Source organism: Phoca vitulina, unplaced genomic scaffold, assembly GCF_004348235.1.
Source record: "Phoca vitulina isolate PV1807 unplaced genomic scaffold, GSC_HSeal_1.0 scaffold16, whole genome shotgun sequence".
Classification (NCBI taxonomy): domain Eukaryota; kingdom Metazoa; phylum Chordata; class Mammalia; order Carnivora; family Phocidae; genus Phoca; species Phoca vitulina.
The window spans coordinates 1191709-1208334 of NW_022589719.1; the positions used below are offsets into that span (position 1 = coordinate 1191709).

At 46.5% G+C, this 16626-nt stretch overlaps 1 protein-coding gene across 3 annotated transcripts in view; it reads left to right on the forward strand.

The window, feature by feature from the left end:
- Positions 1 to 16626, forward strand: part of NAV2 (neuron navigator 2) — a 385703-nt gene that overhangs the window by 143280 nt on the left and 225797 nt on the right. For all 3 annotated transcript variants that reach the window (XM_032413834.1, XM_032413835.1, XM_032413836.1), the window contains exon 4: positions 11558 to 11630. In XM_032413834.1, the coding sequence (XP_032269725.1) occupies positions 11558 to 11630 (73 nt within the window). The remainder of the gene's footprint in view (positions 1 to 11557; positions 11631 to 16626) is intronic.

Sequence of the window (16626 nt, forward strand, 5' to 3'; positions counted from 1 at the left end):
CTTCCCTTCCCTTCCCTTCCCTTCCCTTCCCTTCCCTTCCCTTCCCTGATGATCTGCCAGTGCTGGGTTGGCACTCCTCAGGCCAAAATTGGCTAAACCCAGGTAGCAACTGCCCCTGAGAGATGGGTGTGGGCTGCGTTTGTCCTAGTCCCCACCATTCCCCATTGTCTTATGTGCAGATTTTGTTATTCATTTGTTACCTGCCTGCCCCTTACACACATTTGAGGTTTGTGATCCCCAAACTATTGTATTCTTAGGAGTGTCATGAACTTCCTCAGGGATCCTAAGCCCTGGTATATGGGCGTTTGAAAGATCCTTGTTTGGGGAGCATTTTGACTTCAAAATACTGCCCATAAGTGTTTTTATTAATAATTTCTGCTCCTGAAGGTTTCAAACACTAGAAAAGAAACATAAATATCTCCCACAAAACATGTACAAAAGAATGTGTGGAAAGTCACCTCCCTCCTCTGTGAAGTGTCCTTCGTCCTTTTGATATGAAGATGAGATTTGGTTTGGAGGGACTGATGACTGGCCTGGTCACACAGCCGAAGTCCCAGGGTAGGGGAGGTGACCAAACAGTGTGGTCCAGAACGGTAGTGAAGCTCTTGCCATTTGGTTGTTAACAGTCCATGTTTGTAGAGGGCTTCACAGCTTTAAACCTCTTTCCATTAAGTGTTCTGATTTCAACTCTACCATGTATTGAATAACTGCAGTTTTAGAAGGGCACTTTAGAGCCTCCATTTCCCCATCTGGAAAATGGTGATAGGTCTACCTCATCTACTGGTGAAAATAAACTGAAATAATAATGTATGCAAAAGAAGTTATCCCAGTGCTTCGTGTTTTCTAAGCATGTAAATAAAAAAAATTAGTTTCTTGGAAGGTCTCTGTAAGGCTTTCAAGAAAGGGATAATTATGCCCATTTTTCTGAAAGGAAAACTGAGGCTCAGGGAAATCAAGGACCTTACCCAAAGATAGCCAAGGAGCTCAGAAATCCACAGACATCCACTCTGGTCCCGTCTCTCTTTGGGAGGGTAAAATTTCCTCTCAGTAATGGCTCCAGTCACGATGCAGCTGTTGAGAGTGGGTGGCAAAATCTCTTCTTTCTCACACTTTCCTCTGAAGGAGCAGGAAGATGAGAGGAGGAAATCCAGGCAGCCTGGATTCTCTTCACTGTTGTGAAGGATGCCTAGTTTCTTTTCCTGGGAGATTTTGAGAGAAATCTAGCTGGGAATTAGAGCCTTTTCCGGGCCCCATCCTGCTTCTCTAAGGGGATCCTGCAGTGGAAGCTCTAACTAAAGCAGAGGATCTTTTAAGGGGTTAGCCTGCAGATGGGGTGTTTCCTTTGACTTGATGTTTTCCCTCTGTCTTGTGAGACTCCTTTCAGAGAGACTTGCACAGATTTTATTCTGAGTTTCAGATGTACTGATGCTTTATTTATGAATAGCTCTAAAGCGCTCTATTTTTATAGTCACCCAACAGTTTAATTTTAGCCTTTAGGGGGGGCGTATCTTCCTAATAATATAGGTAAAATCGTATGAAATGGCCAATATTTAACCGTTTTTTACCTCCAAAAAATTGCAATCTTATCTGGTTCAACTGAATACTTGACAAGGACAGAAATAGTAACAGAGATTAGCATTATATGACAAGTTAAAAATTGTCACTACTTCTTCCCAGGTGCATTAGATATCTTGTAGCCTTGGAAAGCTCAAGGATATCCTGTAATAGAGACCTTCCTTGTCTAGTCTGTTCTCTTCTTCCAGCGGACTTGGCGCCTCTGACATTCTGCCTATGGCAGTAAGCAGAGTGGAGAATTATTTTAATTATTCATAGTATTCTTAATTTTTGATACCATATGACTTCTGATTGGTTGGCATGTAGCTTTTTGCTTAGATCACAAATTTTAGAATTTGAAACCATTAGTCAAATCTAGTGTCTTGGTATATTTTGTGTACTACTTGCAAAATCTCCCCATTTGTATATGAATCATTGCCAGCAATCTAGAATCCAGCTGTGCTCTGTTGCCATATCTACTAACAGCTTTTTGAGATTTAAAAAAAAAATAGATTGAGATAATGTATATGAAAGGTGCTAGGAGTGTGCCTGGCATATAATAATGATGCACTAATTGCTAGCAGCATCTGGAATTGGGAGTGGAAAGGGAAGGGCAAGTTTTGAATTCCATCTCCCACAGAAAAGAACACGACAGGGTGATGTTTGCAGGCACAGGATGATAGGGCAGATGCCTTCATCCCAGCCTTCACCAGTGGGAGGGCAAAGCCTTGCAGGATTCTGAACTGTGCATTAAGGTACTCGGCATGGCTTTGCTTTCCTGCTTATTGATGCTGCCAGGGTGTTTCTTGCAGTGTTCTTCCTTGGAATTGCAGGGTTAAAATCCATGGGCTGACCGCTCAAGAGCAGCCCAGAAGAACCATAGCTACAGATAATGGTGAACTGACTGAATCACAAAACTGTACTCACAGGCTGGTATGAGGGAACTGGCCACCAAACTGGGGGGCACGTCTGGCTCTTGGCCTTCATCTGCAAAGGGTCCCGTTACATTGTTCCTGTATATGTATTTGCTCTGTGGGTAAAATGACCTATTCTAGTGGTACTTCCAAAACGGAGGATTTGCTACACTCATGGAGTGTATCAAGGATCTGCTGTTTTGTTTTATATTATGTTTCTCTTCTGCCTCTTGAAGACTTTGTGGCTTAAGGATGTAAATATGGCCAAGATACAAAAAGAACCAGACTGAAAAGAGCATAGTGAGTCCATGTCAGGCTTTTGAGTTGGTGAGTTGATAGGTGTAAGTCAACCTTTCCCACATTTGGGATCTATGTTTAGTGGGGAGATATTTTCTTCAAGTTTGCTTTTGTGTAGAAGGCTGTCTGCCACGTGAGGAAGGACCACGCTGTCTTGTCACCTCTGTTTCCCCTTCCCCTGGAGCAGAAGCTGCAAGAGAGTAAATAGTCATTATTCATCAAAGAATGAATGAGGCTACCAAGTTTTAGTTAGTTCCTGAGTGAAATTCCCTAGCACGTGTCCACGGTACCGCACTTCTCTGTTGGCTCAAGAGGCAGCCACACGTTTGAGGTCCAGAAGGCAGGACTTCGTTGTTGAAGTTGGCGTCTGAGTTTGTACCCTTCTCTGTAGGAAAAGCCAGGGTTTTCCGCAAAAGATCATTGCTCCCTCTTAACGAAACTATTTGTCTGCAGTCTTAGGGTTTTTTTAATGTAACTTAGTAAAGGAGACTTTGACCAGAAATCTTTTGGGACAGAAAGTACTGATTCTAACAGCGTCGAAATGAATTCTAGCTACAAGGAACCCATTCATAGAGAGACCATACGAGTGTCGTGCAATGTAGTGAGCCTCTGAGTGTCTCGCAAACTCCAAAATGATCCTTCACTTTCTGGAGAGGCCGGTGATCTCTAATATTCTGCCACTATAGAATTGCATGAAGAGTCTTTTAAAGCTCTGGTAGGTAAGGTTCCAGACCCTTGACCCAGGTTAACCCATCTCTGCCTCAGTATCTCTGTTGAGATAGTTCTATACATTCCTGTGTTCTAGATGAAGAAGTTGAGACTTGAAGCAGTTAACTCATTTGGCTAGGGTCTCGTGGATAGTCTGTGAGGGAACCAGAATCCAGTGCAGAGGAGTCCAGAGCCCGGATTCTTCTGACAGATAACTGTCATCTAATAATTGTGACGGAATACAGGTACCAGTGGGAGAGGTAACCCAGCGGAAGCCAGCAGCAGTCCTTCTGCCCTGGTGTGAATTAGTTTACTGCCGTCTTTTTGAGAGTGGGCTTGCTGAGACAGAGGCCAGACGTTAGGTGATGGAGAGGACCCAGAGTCCTGGATAGCCGGGCTTGAGGGGAGAGCCAGGAGCAGATGGAAGGCAGCCCAGGTAAGCTTGTCAAACTCTGCTTTGCCAGGGGCCAACTCCAGACACAGCTTGGGGTATATTGTGGCCTTAGAAGTATAGCCCAGAGACGTCATGTCAAAAATTACAACATAGTGACAAACACTGCCAGTTACGAGGCACTTACTGAGCACCACACATACTTCCTCTCTCAGAATGACCACACAGCCCCGCCCTGTGACACACGTGTTGCAGTGCCCATTCGACAGGTCAGGCCACTGAGGAAACTTAGTTTCCTCATCATTTCATCAACGGCAGAATCAGGATTGGAACCCAGATTTGTCTGACTCCAAAGCCTGTGTTATGTCCCTAAATACCACTCCTTAGCTCCAGTCACTCCCCTCTAGCATTTGTATCCAGCTCCTAACTTGGAGGCCTCACCTTGGAACAGTCCCTTTGTGGGGAGGACTACTAAGCGAGGCAGCATGACTCTGAAACTGGAGTGGGGAGATGATGTTAGCAATGGCACACTGGACGAACGTGCATGGGGGCAGCCGCTGGGCCTTTTCGACCGTGCTGATCCCCCGTGGAACTGTCCCCCTCCTCTCTACCTGGGGACACTCGCAGAGCTCAACTGTAAGGGTTCATTATGGGAGCCGCCAGAGTCAGGACTGATTTCTAGAACTTTAGCTACACCTCCCTTTCCAGATTTCTCTTTGTCTCAAGGGAAAAATTGAGAAGTCAGAATATAATAGGAAAATGAAGAATTCTAAGCATTTGGAAGCAAAGTGGAGAAAGATAGTCACTGGAGGAATTTGAGATTCTTGTTTTCAATTTTTTTTTCTTCTCTAGAGAGAATTTTTTTTATCCATATGGACTTACCCATTTGCTGTAACAGCAGAGAGACTCCTATAAAGCCTTTTTTTTTTTTTTTTTTTAAGGAACTCTTGACAACATCTTGGAAAGCTGAAGTTATATACAATAAGATGGATAACATTGCCAAATTAAAGGAAGGATCTGGGCAAGGCATTAAAGCAGCAAGAGAAACAGACTGAAGCCCCATCTAGCCCGAGTCCCACATTCTTCAACTTTCTGTTTCAAAGCTGCCAAGAAAGCTAGAGCTGATGTGCTGAATGGCCAAAGATGGGACATAAGGGGTGGAGCCCCTTCTGCTTTTGGGCTAGGATGGCTACATGCATCAGCCAAACAAGCGGCAACTTCAGGGTTCACAGGGGGAGATGCTCTTGAATATCTCCCCACCTAAGAGAATTAGAAGTGCCACCATATAGTTCCCTCATTTCTGGGGTCTCCGAAAATGAAAATCATAATGGCCAAACCCCACCAGCTCAGTCCCATGGGACTGTGTCTCCAGGACCACACTGTGGCCCCTGAGCCATGTGATCATGGGATGATGCTGGGCTCCAGCACTGATAGAGGTGTCCAAATAAAATTCAGCTGGACAAATCCTGCATCAGGTCATGACCTAGGAATGCAGAGGAAAGAGACAACGCAGATGGAGACAGGCATTTAGGAGAAGCATTTCCCCAAAGTTCATTTTGCTTTTTGGTTTGGTTTCATGATTGGATTTCCTTTTTTTTTTTTTTTTTTCTCTTCCTCTTTTCTATTTTTATTTTTGGAAAGGGGCAGAGGAAAGGAGTGTCCGAAAGGCATGGAGGCCTATTGGTTAGGAAGCCGACCTTCCTAGTACGTGTGACCACAGATGCTGACCTCCCCTTCCCATCCCTCCCTGTCTCCATGCCCAGCCCAGGTGTCACTGAAGCTCCCACTTCAAGGACACCGGTTGAGCCATCCTAGACACAAAATAGCCCATCCTCAAGCTTTCAGACTGGAAGGGCTTGGCCTGGCTGCTATTGCCCCAGTAATGGTTGGGGAGATAGTACAGTTCAAGGCTTCCCTAAGAATTGGGAAGACCCCTGTCTTCTCTCTCCTGCGAGCTCTTGAATGTGGCCCTGTGCGGCCAGCCCTCTACTCTTGCTCAGTGTCCTGTCTCCTAGCTCTTCTCCCCTGCCTGCTGGCCTCCAGCCATTTTGATTCTCTTTTGGTTACCAGAACGTGGTATGCAGCATCCTGCATGGAATCTCTTAAGCCTTAGGTTTACTAGGTTTGGTATAGTTTGTCTCCCCACTCTCGGTGTCCAGCTAACTCTTAGGTCTCAGCTCAAATTCCCCTTCAGTCAGCAAATCTTGAGTATCTCTGATGTGCTGCTCACTGTTCTAGGTGCCTGGGGCTGCATCAGTGAGCAGATGGACAAAAAGTCCTGTCTCTTTGAACCTACATGCTATCTCTTCCTTAGGAAATTTTTATTCAGGGGCACCTGGATGGCTCAGTCGGGTAAGCATCTGCCTTCGGCTCAGGTCATGATCTCAGGGTCCTGGGATTGAGTCCAGCATCGGGCTCCTTGCTCAGGGGGGAGCCTGCTTCTCCCTCTGCCTGCCACTCCCCCTGCTTGTGCTTGCTGTCTGTCTTTCTCTCTTTCTCTCTCTCTCTCTCTCTCTGGCAAATAAATAAATAAAATCTTTAAAAGAAACTTTTCTTAAAAATTTTTTTTTTTTTTAATCCAACCCCCCTCCCCAATCCTCTGGCTAGATGAGGTCTTCTAGTACATGACAGATGTTGTCTGTACTTCCTTGTGCATTATTGACTTAATGCCCAGTTCTCTATGCTAAACTGTCCCCTGCTGTGAGGTCAGGGATTACTCACCACTGTATACCCAATTAGGTGTTCAGTAGGTAGGGGTCAAGGAATGGATAATGAATGGATGAATGATTATTTTTGTTGACAAGTAGCAGCATCAGGTGTGAGGTTCACACTCCTGGAAGGAAGTTGTTTGAGCTGATGTATGAGCTCCTGGAGAAGCTGCATTGTGCTTTTAAAGTGCCCAGAACTTGCAAGTTCTTACTCAGCCTTGTCTGGGGTCCGGGTCTACTATTCCCTAGGCGCTGGGTATTTCATGACTTTTAAAAAATGGCTGTAAGCATGCTGACTTTAATGCAACAGCTGTTTGCCTCTCCTCCCAGGATGGAGATCTCCAAGGGGCCCAGTGAGAAACCCTTAACTCATGAAAACTCGTGCCCCGTTTACCTGCACGCCCGGAGCCCCATCTTCGCCTTGGGCCAGGTAGTGCCCAGAGAGATGGTCTTCGTTTGCATTAATCATTTTCATGCGCTTTGCACTCAGCTACCCTGGTATTCAGAGAAAAATGCTGCCATGACAACTGCCACAACAGATGGTATTTGATCAGTCTCTAAGCTACGGAGGAGATATACAGTGTTCTTCCGAGGTTTGCATATTTTACTTTATCATGAGACCCAGTCCAGCCTTAATCATGGTTGAAATGTGAAGTTTTCCATTTGCCTCCCATCCCTCCCCCTTCTCTTTCCAGTTGTTTGGCATTTGTTTTGATTTTCCTTGCTCCCTGGTTATCCTGAGTGGAGATGTGCTCTTGGACTCGGGAAGCAAAGACTACAACACACACAGTCCGCGGAAGTTGCCCTGCAAGTCCCAAGTTCAGAGATTGCTGAGGCAACTATCCAACTTCATGATGGAGATCCCGGCTGAGACTGGGAGGGAGCCTCCACTGTAGCCTTTCTGTCCTGGATTGTCACGGATGGCACACGGCGGAGGCCACGTGTGGCCCCAAAGGGAAGGCTGCGCAAGTGCGTCTTGGTCTTGGTTTGTCCCCTGCCTCCATGCACGCCTGCAGCCAGCCCCGTCCTGCTCCCAGGGTCTGCAAGCCACGTTCTGGTCCCACTTCTGGGCTTTCTACCTCCAGCCCAGCTAAAACTCCAGGAACTCCTTCCCAGAGCTCTCGGACCCATTTCTATGGCAGCAACAACTCCAACAGCCTTCTCCCCCGGCTCGAAGTGCGGCTCCCGCCCCCCCTCGGCAACACTGGAATGTCAGGCTTTGCACAGATTTTTGCCAGCTAATTTTGGAAAGTAGTTTATATTGGCTGCTATGTGTTAATGAACGACTTTGGTCGTATTTACATACTTTGCCTTTCCCATCACTCTGCATTCCCAGCTTTAATCAGATCCGCCTCTCGCACTGTGTGTCTGGAGAGCACATGAGCCACAGGGCTCATTAACAATGGGCACGAGGACATCCTTGTGCTGTAATGAGTGCCCGGGCCAGTCCCCTCACCCAGTGTGGTGGCAGTTTGCAGTTTCAGCGGTGCAGGGGGATGGACTGGTTGTTTACCTGTATGGTACTTGGAAGAAAACCTTAAGGTGAATTTCAGTCACAAGAGAGGCTGGATCAAAGAAACATTCTCCCCTTCTGATCTCATTCCAAGTGAAGCCAGGAGGTTGGAATCCACATCTGACCCTATTCTGCTTCCCAGCCCTGCTCTCTTCCCGGGGTGCAGATGAAAAGAGCGTGGGTCTCAGCAGCCTTGTCAGGAGTGATTTTTAACCTTAACGGAACATTATTAAAGAGTGCATTTGAGGCTTGAGGAATGTTTTTTGAACTCCTTTAAGCAGAGAAATCATAGTAGAGGGAAAAAAAATTCAAGGCGCTTGATGGGCTTATGAATTGTCTTTTAAATGATGACCCAAGTTCTTATTTTTAGTTTTAACATACTCCAGGAGTGCAACCCAACCATCCAGATACTGCTCCCTGCTTTATCTCCTCTTTAGGAGAAAGCATTCTTGGTGCCCCTAGGCCTTCTCTCTCCACCTAACGAAGGAAGGTCCCGATGCTTCCTTTGTCCTACATGCTCTGATTCTCCCTGACATGGCTGGGAGTTGGGGTGTGTGGACCCAAGAGAGAAAGGTTATGGAAGTGTGGGCTCCTGCACAGGGAGGAGGACTCTGCTCCAACATGGTCAGAAGAATCCAGCACAGGGTCTGCAACACGGCAGGCATCCACCCAATTATACTGATTGATAAAAAGAATCACAGGTTTCTCAGGCTTGGTACTATTGACCCTTTGGGTGGGATTTTTCATCGTTATATGCACTGTAGGATGTTCAGCAACATCCTTGGCCTCTACCCACTAGATGTTAGTGGCATTCCCCACATTGTGAGAACACAGAGTGTTGCCAGATGTCCCTTGGGCGTGGCAACATTATTACCCCTTCTCCTGCACTGTCCCTGCCCTGTGGAGAAATGATCTTGAAATTCTTTGAAAGAATGATAGGGATTTAAAAAAGACACAGGAGGGGCACCTGGGTGGCTCGGGAGATTGTGATCTCAGGACCCTGGGATCGAGCCCCGTATCGGGCTCCCTGCTCGGCAGGAAGCCTGCTTCTCCCTCTCCCACTCCCCCTGCTTGTGTTCCCTCTCTCATTGTGTCTCTCTCTGTCAAATAAAAAAAAAAGATTAAAAAAAATAAAAAAGCAACAGGAGGAAGAAGTCATCCAGGTAACCTATTTATAATTATTCATTCCTTTAATAGAATTTAACATTAAAAGAAAGCCCAGTAGATGGCCGAATTGAAATGAACCAAGGGCTAGCCTTGCAGGAAGAAATTACCATGTACTTTAAATGATACTTTATGCATTGAATGCTCCATGAATGTGCCAAGTAAATGTGTTTTATGTTCCTTGGAAGGAAATATTTATAGAGTTACAATGTTGTAGTAGAGCGAGCAGTGCTTTTCTTGATTATGTTGGTGGGTGTCTTTTTTTTTTAATCAATGCTACGCTACTGCTCTGTTGTTGAAAAAACTTAACCTACCCACGTCAGCACACCTCCATGACGCTTGCCAGGGTAGATACCAAGTGTACTATTTCTGATTTTACATTAACAGATTCCTGGGCGGTCGGCTTTTTCTTTATCTCAATTCTCACGGGGACATAATTGCCAAAACCTCACTTATCAGCCTTGTGCAAGATACACTGAAAAAGCAGGATAGGATTTTTCAAAGGAAAAAGGGGTCGAAGAATTTTATAATTTTGTCATGATTTAAATATTAGTGCCTCTCGGTGGGGGCAGCAGATCCTTTTGTGTGCTTTTGGTACATTACCATTGTGTACAGTTGCGGAAATGAGGACTGATAGTTATTTTTCTCAAAAGCAGGGTTTTGTAACGGGGGAAATAGCATTTAGAGATCTAATTTTGATTACATAAAATGTAAGCAGATTGCTTCAAAACACCTTCCACAGGGCCCCTCCCCGCCATTCTCTTCCTTCTATCTCACCGCCCCCCACCCCTGCCCTCCATGATGGTGGCACCTGCTTGTCATCGTCAGTCCTTCTGGCTTGGAAGGAAGGGTTAAAAGCAATCTCGCTTTCCCTCCCCCTTTATAAGAAACGATTTTCTGCAATGGTGGCAGGCATAACCTATAACATCAGCATTTATTTAGTTTGCAGGAAATTGCATTTTGCCCCTTTTCCTAGAGATGAAAAAAAAAAGTCTCCCAGACGAGGATCTTTGAGGGTAAACTGGAGGCTGGGAGAAAGATGGGAAACCGTGCTAAAAAGTGCAAGGAAGGAACAGCCTTAGGCTCAGGGTGGAGTGGAGTCTGAGAAGAGTGCAGTTTTATTCAGCTGCCCCCATAGCTTAATTTCGTGTTTGGAAGGTCTGAAGACTGGGAACAGAGAAGCAAAATGCCAGACATGGGGGAAGAAGGACATGCATTTCAGGAAGACTGCCTTGGAGCCAGACTCTACTCAAATTAGAGCTCTTACACTGTAGATGCATCACTCCGTGGCTATGAAGTCGCCTTCAGAAAGATCACTTGGGGAGGGGGGAGGGAGAACAGTCACATGGACACTGTGAAAAACAGTCATTTATTCAAGATAAACCCTATGGGTTAAACACCCGTTTGAATGTATAAGAATGCTGATGGAGCGTAGGAGCGTAGGAAGTCAGGTGGGGGGTGTGGGGGGTGGCCTTCCACTATGAAATGCAAACTGTGTGAAATTCAAAGATCCTTGTGCCAAGTCAAAAGCAGTTTCTTTTATTTATGGTCACCATTGACATTAATTGAGCCTGAACATTTTCCTGTAGACCAAAAAATCATTAGCCCTGACAAGTGAAGTCAAATCAGACCTTTGGGAATGACCTAATTGTTCTTTCCCGAGGGCTAGACGTTTGCTTGCCCTTGGCTGTGGCATCAGCCCTGGCAAGCCTGGGAAGCCTCCCAGACTCTGGCAGGTGGGTTCCTTCTTGTCACAGAGAACACAAAGGACAGAGGGGCTCACTGAGGTCGCAGCCCTCCCTCATCATCGGCAATGCCTGCCGTCCTGAGACTCTCGTGAGTAAGCGCAGCCCAGAGCCCTGCTGAAACTCCCATTCACTGCACATTGGCCGGCATGCCTCCCTGGTGCTGGAACTCTCTCCCAGCTGCTGGCGGACGGGTGGGTCTACTGTCCCTTCGTCCCCAGCTGCTCAAATTTTCAGGGTAGCTCTAGGGACAGTGCTGCACATAGGCGCTCTCATTCCACTCTGGTTATTTTTGGCAGCCATGAGCAAGCCAGGGCCTCGACTTCTGGAACTGTGTGGTTGGGATATTAAGTAACTTGTGCTTATGCAAGTACAGACAATGAGTCCTGACCTGCACCCATCCACCCATCCATCTGCTGCTTGCACGTCGTTCTCCTCGTTGCAAACCTTAGCAAATGCACAGTGAACCCTCTCTCTGACATCGCCCTTTGTTCCTGATAAAAGATGGCTCTGGAGAAGGCTGAAAATTGAGTATATGTCGTTGTTGTTTTTTTTTCCCCTAGATTGAAAACATAGATGCCTGCTTGAATTTCCTGGCAGCGAAGGGAATAAACATCCAGGGACTGTCTGCAGAAGGTGAGTCAGAGCCCTTGTCATGAAGCTGCCTTTTCATGGTTAGAAATGCCCACCTGTTACCTACTGTTGACTTTAATACAGTTAAGCCCAGGGTGCTGGGTGCACGCTTCTGGCTTTGTTTTCCTCCTGGTTTTGAGGCAGCTCAAGGCCTGTGTAGACTTGAGGATGCCAACTTTTTGACACTTAAAAAGTCACTCCAGGAATGTAGATTCAACCATGCCGGCCAATGTCTGCTAGACACCGAGGAGGGAGTACTGGAGATGGGGCTGCTTCTCTGGAGGAGGGCTTAATCAAACAATGCTGATTTGATTCACCCGGCTAGCAATTCAGTTAATCATCAAGCCGGGCCTTATCTGTGGGAGAGAGAACACTTAGCCACAGCACATATTTAAACTGTACCGTTCCCAGGGAAAAATGCCGAATCCTTATTTCTTACTTTTCTTAAAAGAAGCAGCACTTTTCCTAGCTCAAAAAAAGAAACAAGAAAACACGTGATATATTAATGAGAGGCTACATTTTGACATCCTGATTAGTTTTTAATTAACTCCAATTGGGTGGCTAATTAGCACATTAGCGTGTGCTGGTGGTTTGCTATTCAATTAAGTACTGGTCTGGAGACGGCTGGTCCGAATTCTCAGCCGCCTCAGGCAACGTCTCGCCCTGGAATCTTTTGCGCTCTCTCCTGTTTGTAAATACCAGCTCAGAAGCTGCCACAGACCCCGGCAGCCTCCCAGACTCATTAGGCTGCACCTGCCTCCAGTTTTCCCAGAACAGGTAAAGCGGTTTGGGCCTCAGATGACACCACCTTTCCCGAGCAAGGTTGCTTGTTGAAAAGATGCCTATTAACATCGACTCCGGTGGTCAGGGTGGGGAGGAGCGGGGACAGTGAGGAAGGTAACAGCCCAGTGGAACAGGTAAGTTTGCACATGTGGTCTGCTGGGGGCCTGTTCCTTGCCTTTGTCCTGCTACTCGGTGAAAGCTTGGTTTTCCTGGCTGTGTGAACAGTATTAGGGGCGGGTGGCTACTGTTGATGCCTCGTGGGTGTGTCGTGTCGTGTCATGTCTGAACGCGACCTCTCATATGCTGGGCCTGTCCCAGGGGTGGACACAGTGCTTCGGGAGGTCTCCATGGCTGCTGTCGGCTGGTCAGCCCTAACCCCTGCTCTGAGAGGGGGGTCCTTCGAGGATCTCTTTGCCCTGAGGGATGGGCCCTCCGCCATGGGGATGAGATCTGGGCTGAATGACCTACGGAACGCACCTTGCTGGGGCATGGTGGGGGTTGGTGTGGGGTTTCCAAGGATGGGTGGGGAGATGCAAATTCCCATTCCAAGGAACATCATTTCCTTCTGGTAGAGCGTCGTTGTGCTGGCTGGTGGGTGGCAGGCACAGGCTCCTCCTGGTTTCTGGAAGTACTTGGGCGCCAGGCCTGTGCCCACCGGCAGAGCATCAGCAGGGACTTGCACAGAGTCGTGCTCAGCAGAAAGGGCTCTAGGGGATGTGGACTCTATGTAGCTCAGCTTCATCCCACGTGGCCTGGAGGTGACGCCTGGCCACTCTGCCGTCTACGCATTGTCCTGCCTTCTGCCTCGTTTGTCCCCCAGCACCTACCCCATCCTCTTTATACCTTAAGGCATAGATTATTCAGTAACTACTTGTTGAATAAATAAGTAAAAGGGCTTTTATGTGAAGCAGCTCCAGCATTCACAGCTGAAGTGGGAATTTATAATAGCCTGAATTTACAGATGACAAAAGCTTGGCTTAAAGAGGTTACGAGTGACATCCTCAAAGCCTGTAGCTAGTGAGTGGCAGAACCAGAGCTGAACCCAGGTCTGTGTGATTTCAGAGCACGTGTTCGTGGTGTCTTTTGGGACAGCAGATGGATAAAATCAAGGCATGTCACCTACAGGTGAAAGAAACCAGGAAGGATTTAGAACTTCATTGGCCAGAACACCGTCTCAGAAGATGTCGTGCAGCCCACAGGGGCCTATCTATCATGCAGACACTCAGCTCCAGCCGTGTCTGTGTTAGGATGTGGCCCTTGGGGGTCTCTGAGCATCGAAGAGCCCGCTGAACCAGTGTGTTGAGGTGTCTGTCATTGGGGCATACCTGTGAAGTGGCTTCATGGTGGTTTCAGTAACTGCCTCCAACCCCCATCCCCATTTTTCCTGCTGAGTCGAGACCCACTTCCTGATATCTTGGCCGGAATACATAACTCGTCAGTCCTGGTTCGTTATTAGAACAGTTTTATGTTAATGCTTATGATGGTCTTGTGTTTTTTTTTAATTTAAATTCAATTAACATATAGTGTATTATTAATTTCAGGGGTAGAATTTAGTGATTCATCAGTTGCATGTAACACCCAGTGCTCATTCCATCACGTGCCCTCCTTAATGCCCATCACCCAATTACCCCATCCTCCCCACCGACCTCCCCTCCAGCAACCCTGTTTGTTTCCTAGAGCTAAGAGTCTCTTATGGTTTGCCTCCCTCTCTGTTTTTATCTTATTTTATCTTTCCTTCCCTTCCCCTATGTTCATTTGTTTTGTTTCTTAAATTCCACATGAGTGAAATCATATGGTATTTGTCTTTCTCTGACTGACTTTTTCACTTAGCATAATACCCTCTAGTTCCATCTACATCACTAAAATGGCAAGATTTCATTATTTTGGTGGCTGAGTAATACTCCATTATATATATATATATCACATCTTCTTTATCCATTCATCTATTGATGGACATCTGGGCTCTTTCCATAGTTTGGCTGCTGTGGACATTGCTGCCCTAAATATTGGGGTGCAAGTGCCCCTTTGAATCACTGTTTGTATCCTTTGAATAAATACCTAGTAGTGCAATTGCTGGGTCATAGGGTCTTTCTATTTTTAACTCTTTGAGGAACCCCCATACTGTTTTCCAGAGTGGCTATACCAGCTTGCATTCTTACCAACAGTGTAAGAGGGTTCCCCTTTCTCTGCATCCTTGCCAACATCTGTCATTTCCTGGCTTGTTAATTTTAGTCATTCTGACTGGTGTGAGGTGGTATCTCATTGTGGTTTTGGTTTGTATTTCCCTGAGGCCGAGTGATGTTAAGCATTTTTTTCAAGAGTCTGTTGGCCATTTGGATGTCTTCTTTGGAGAAATGTCTGTTCATGTCTTCTGTCCATTTCTTGACTGGATTTTGTGGGTTTTGGGTGTTGAGTTTGATCAGTTCTTTATAGATTTTGGATACCAATCCTTTATCTGATAAGACATTTGCAAAGATCTTTTCCCATTCCATAGGTTGTCTTTTAATTTTGGTCTTGTTTCTTTTTAAACTTCACTTTCAAATTCTGCTCAAAGCTCTTTTTCACCCACATGCCCCAGAGCAAGTGGCTTTAGAAGATTGAAGGAAGGGGGCGGCTGGGTGGCTCAGTCGGTTAAGCATCCGACTCTTATTTCGGCTCAGGTCATGATCACAAAGTTGTGAGATTGAGCCCTGCATTTCTCTGCCCGTCCCCTCCACCCTCCACCACCACCCCCATCCCACATGCACACTCACTCTCTCTTTCAAAAAAAAAAATTAAAAAAATAGAAGGAAAAAAAAAACGAAGAAGATTGAAGAGAGATGGGGGCCTAATGACTTCTTCCCCTCCCCTCCTTCCTTTGCCTGAGCCTCTAGGACTGGGGCTGATAGAGCAGGCAAATTCTGCTGCTGGTGAAGTTGCTGCCCTCTTCTTAGGGACCCATAATTATTGCTGTCCCCAAGCGACAGTCTCTGCATGCCCTCCGGACCACGGACTTGCTCCTATGCTGCTCCCAGGATGTTAGTAGTCTTTCGTGAGATTGTCCAGCAATTCTGGCTCGCCCTCAGTGGGTAGCATTTATATCCAGTCCCCCCGATTCAGGCCCCTCCTAGTCCCCACATAAGGTGGTCCTAGTGAGACCGTAGACCTCAGTCTCCTCATCCCTGCATTATACACTGGCAGGAATGTGTGGGCTCCATCTTCCACTTGGAGTAGGTAGAACAGTCCTTCTGTCACCTGGAAGCCCCCACCATACAGTTTCTCTCTAGCTCTTTCCTCCCAGACTTAGGTGGCCAAGAGGCAGATCTGCCAAGTCCATGCTGCATGGATGTCCAACCAGGGACTGGAATGCCAGCACCCTACTTGGAGTGATTCTCTTGGCGCCTCTACTCCTTTGTCTTCAAGGAGCACAAGGACCTCACCTTCTTTTCCTTGATGAGGGGAGGAAATAATCCAGTCTCTGTAATCATCAGACATTACCACCCTCCCCCACTCTGCGACAGTTTCTCATCTAGATCTTCTGTTGTTTTTTTGCTCTTTTGTCCATTGAGGCATTTTATTTGCACATGTGTATTACATCCCTAGAAAAGAAATCCCAGGATTTTCCCTCCTGTGTATCTTCACCTTGCTTCTTCATGGTCCATGATGCCAGCTGAGTTTGTCCATACAATGAAACCAGACTGGTGGACAGGAGCAGATTATTCTGCCATTTTTTCTAAATCTTTGAGTTATACATCAAATCTGGGGCTCATCACTCCACACTTGTTTAACCTGCACCTGAGGTTTGCAACAATTTTCCTAGCTCTGTGACCATCAGTGATTTCAAATTCGCCAATGTAACCGTGCTTCATCATCACAGTCAGAAACTGGAGGATCATTTTTTGAAGCATGACCTTTGAGAGAGCGCACCTCTGGGGCAGGGTCTACTAAGAACCTGGCGTTTGCCTCTCTTTTCAACATTGTTAATGCTCTTGAGAGCATCTTCCAGGACATTCATGTGGAATTCATGGGAAATCCCATTACAGTGGCCCAGAAAGATGGCAGAAAGAGTCCTCTAGATCTTCTCACCTTGACTTTTGAGGTTGGGGGATGATGGTGGTGTTCAGTGGTAGGACGGATTCTGGACTAGTGCAGTCTTGTGGGAAGGTGACTGGCCCCAACTTTTGTCAACTCCTTGAGCTTACAGAGGAAGGATACTTAGAGACTTTTATCCTCAAAT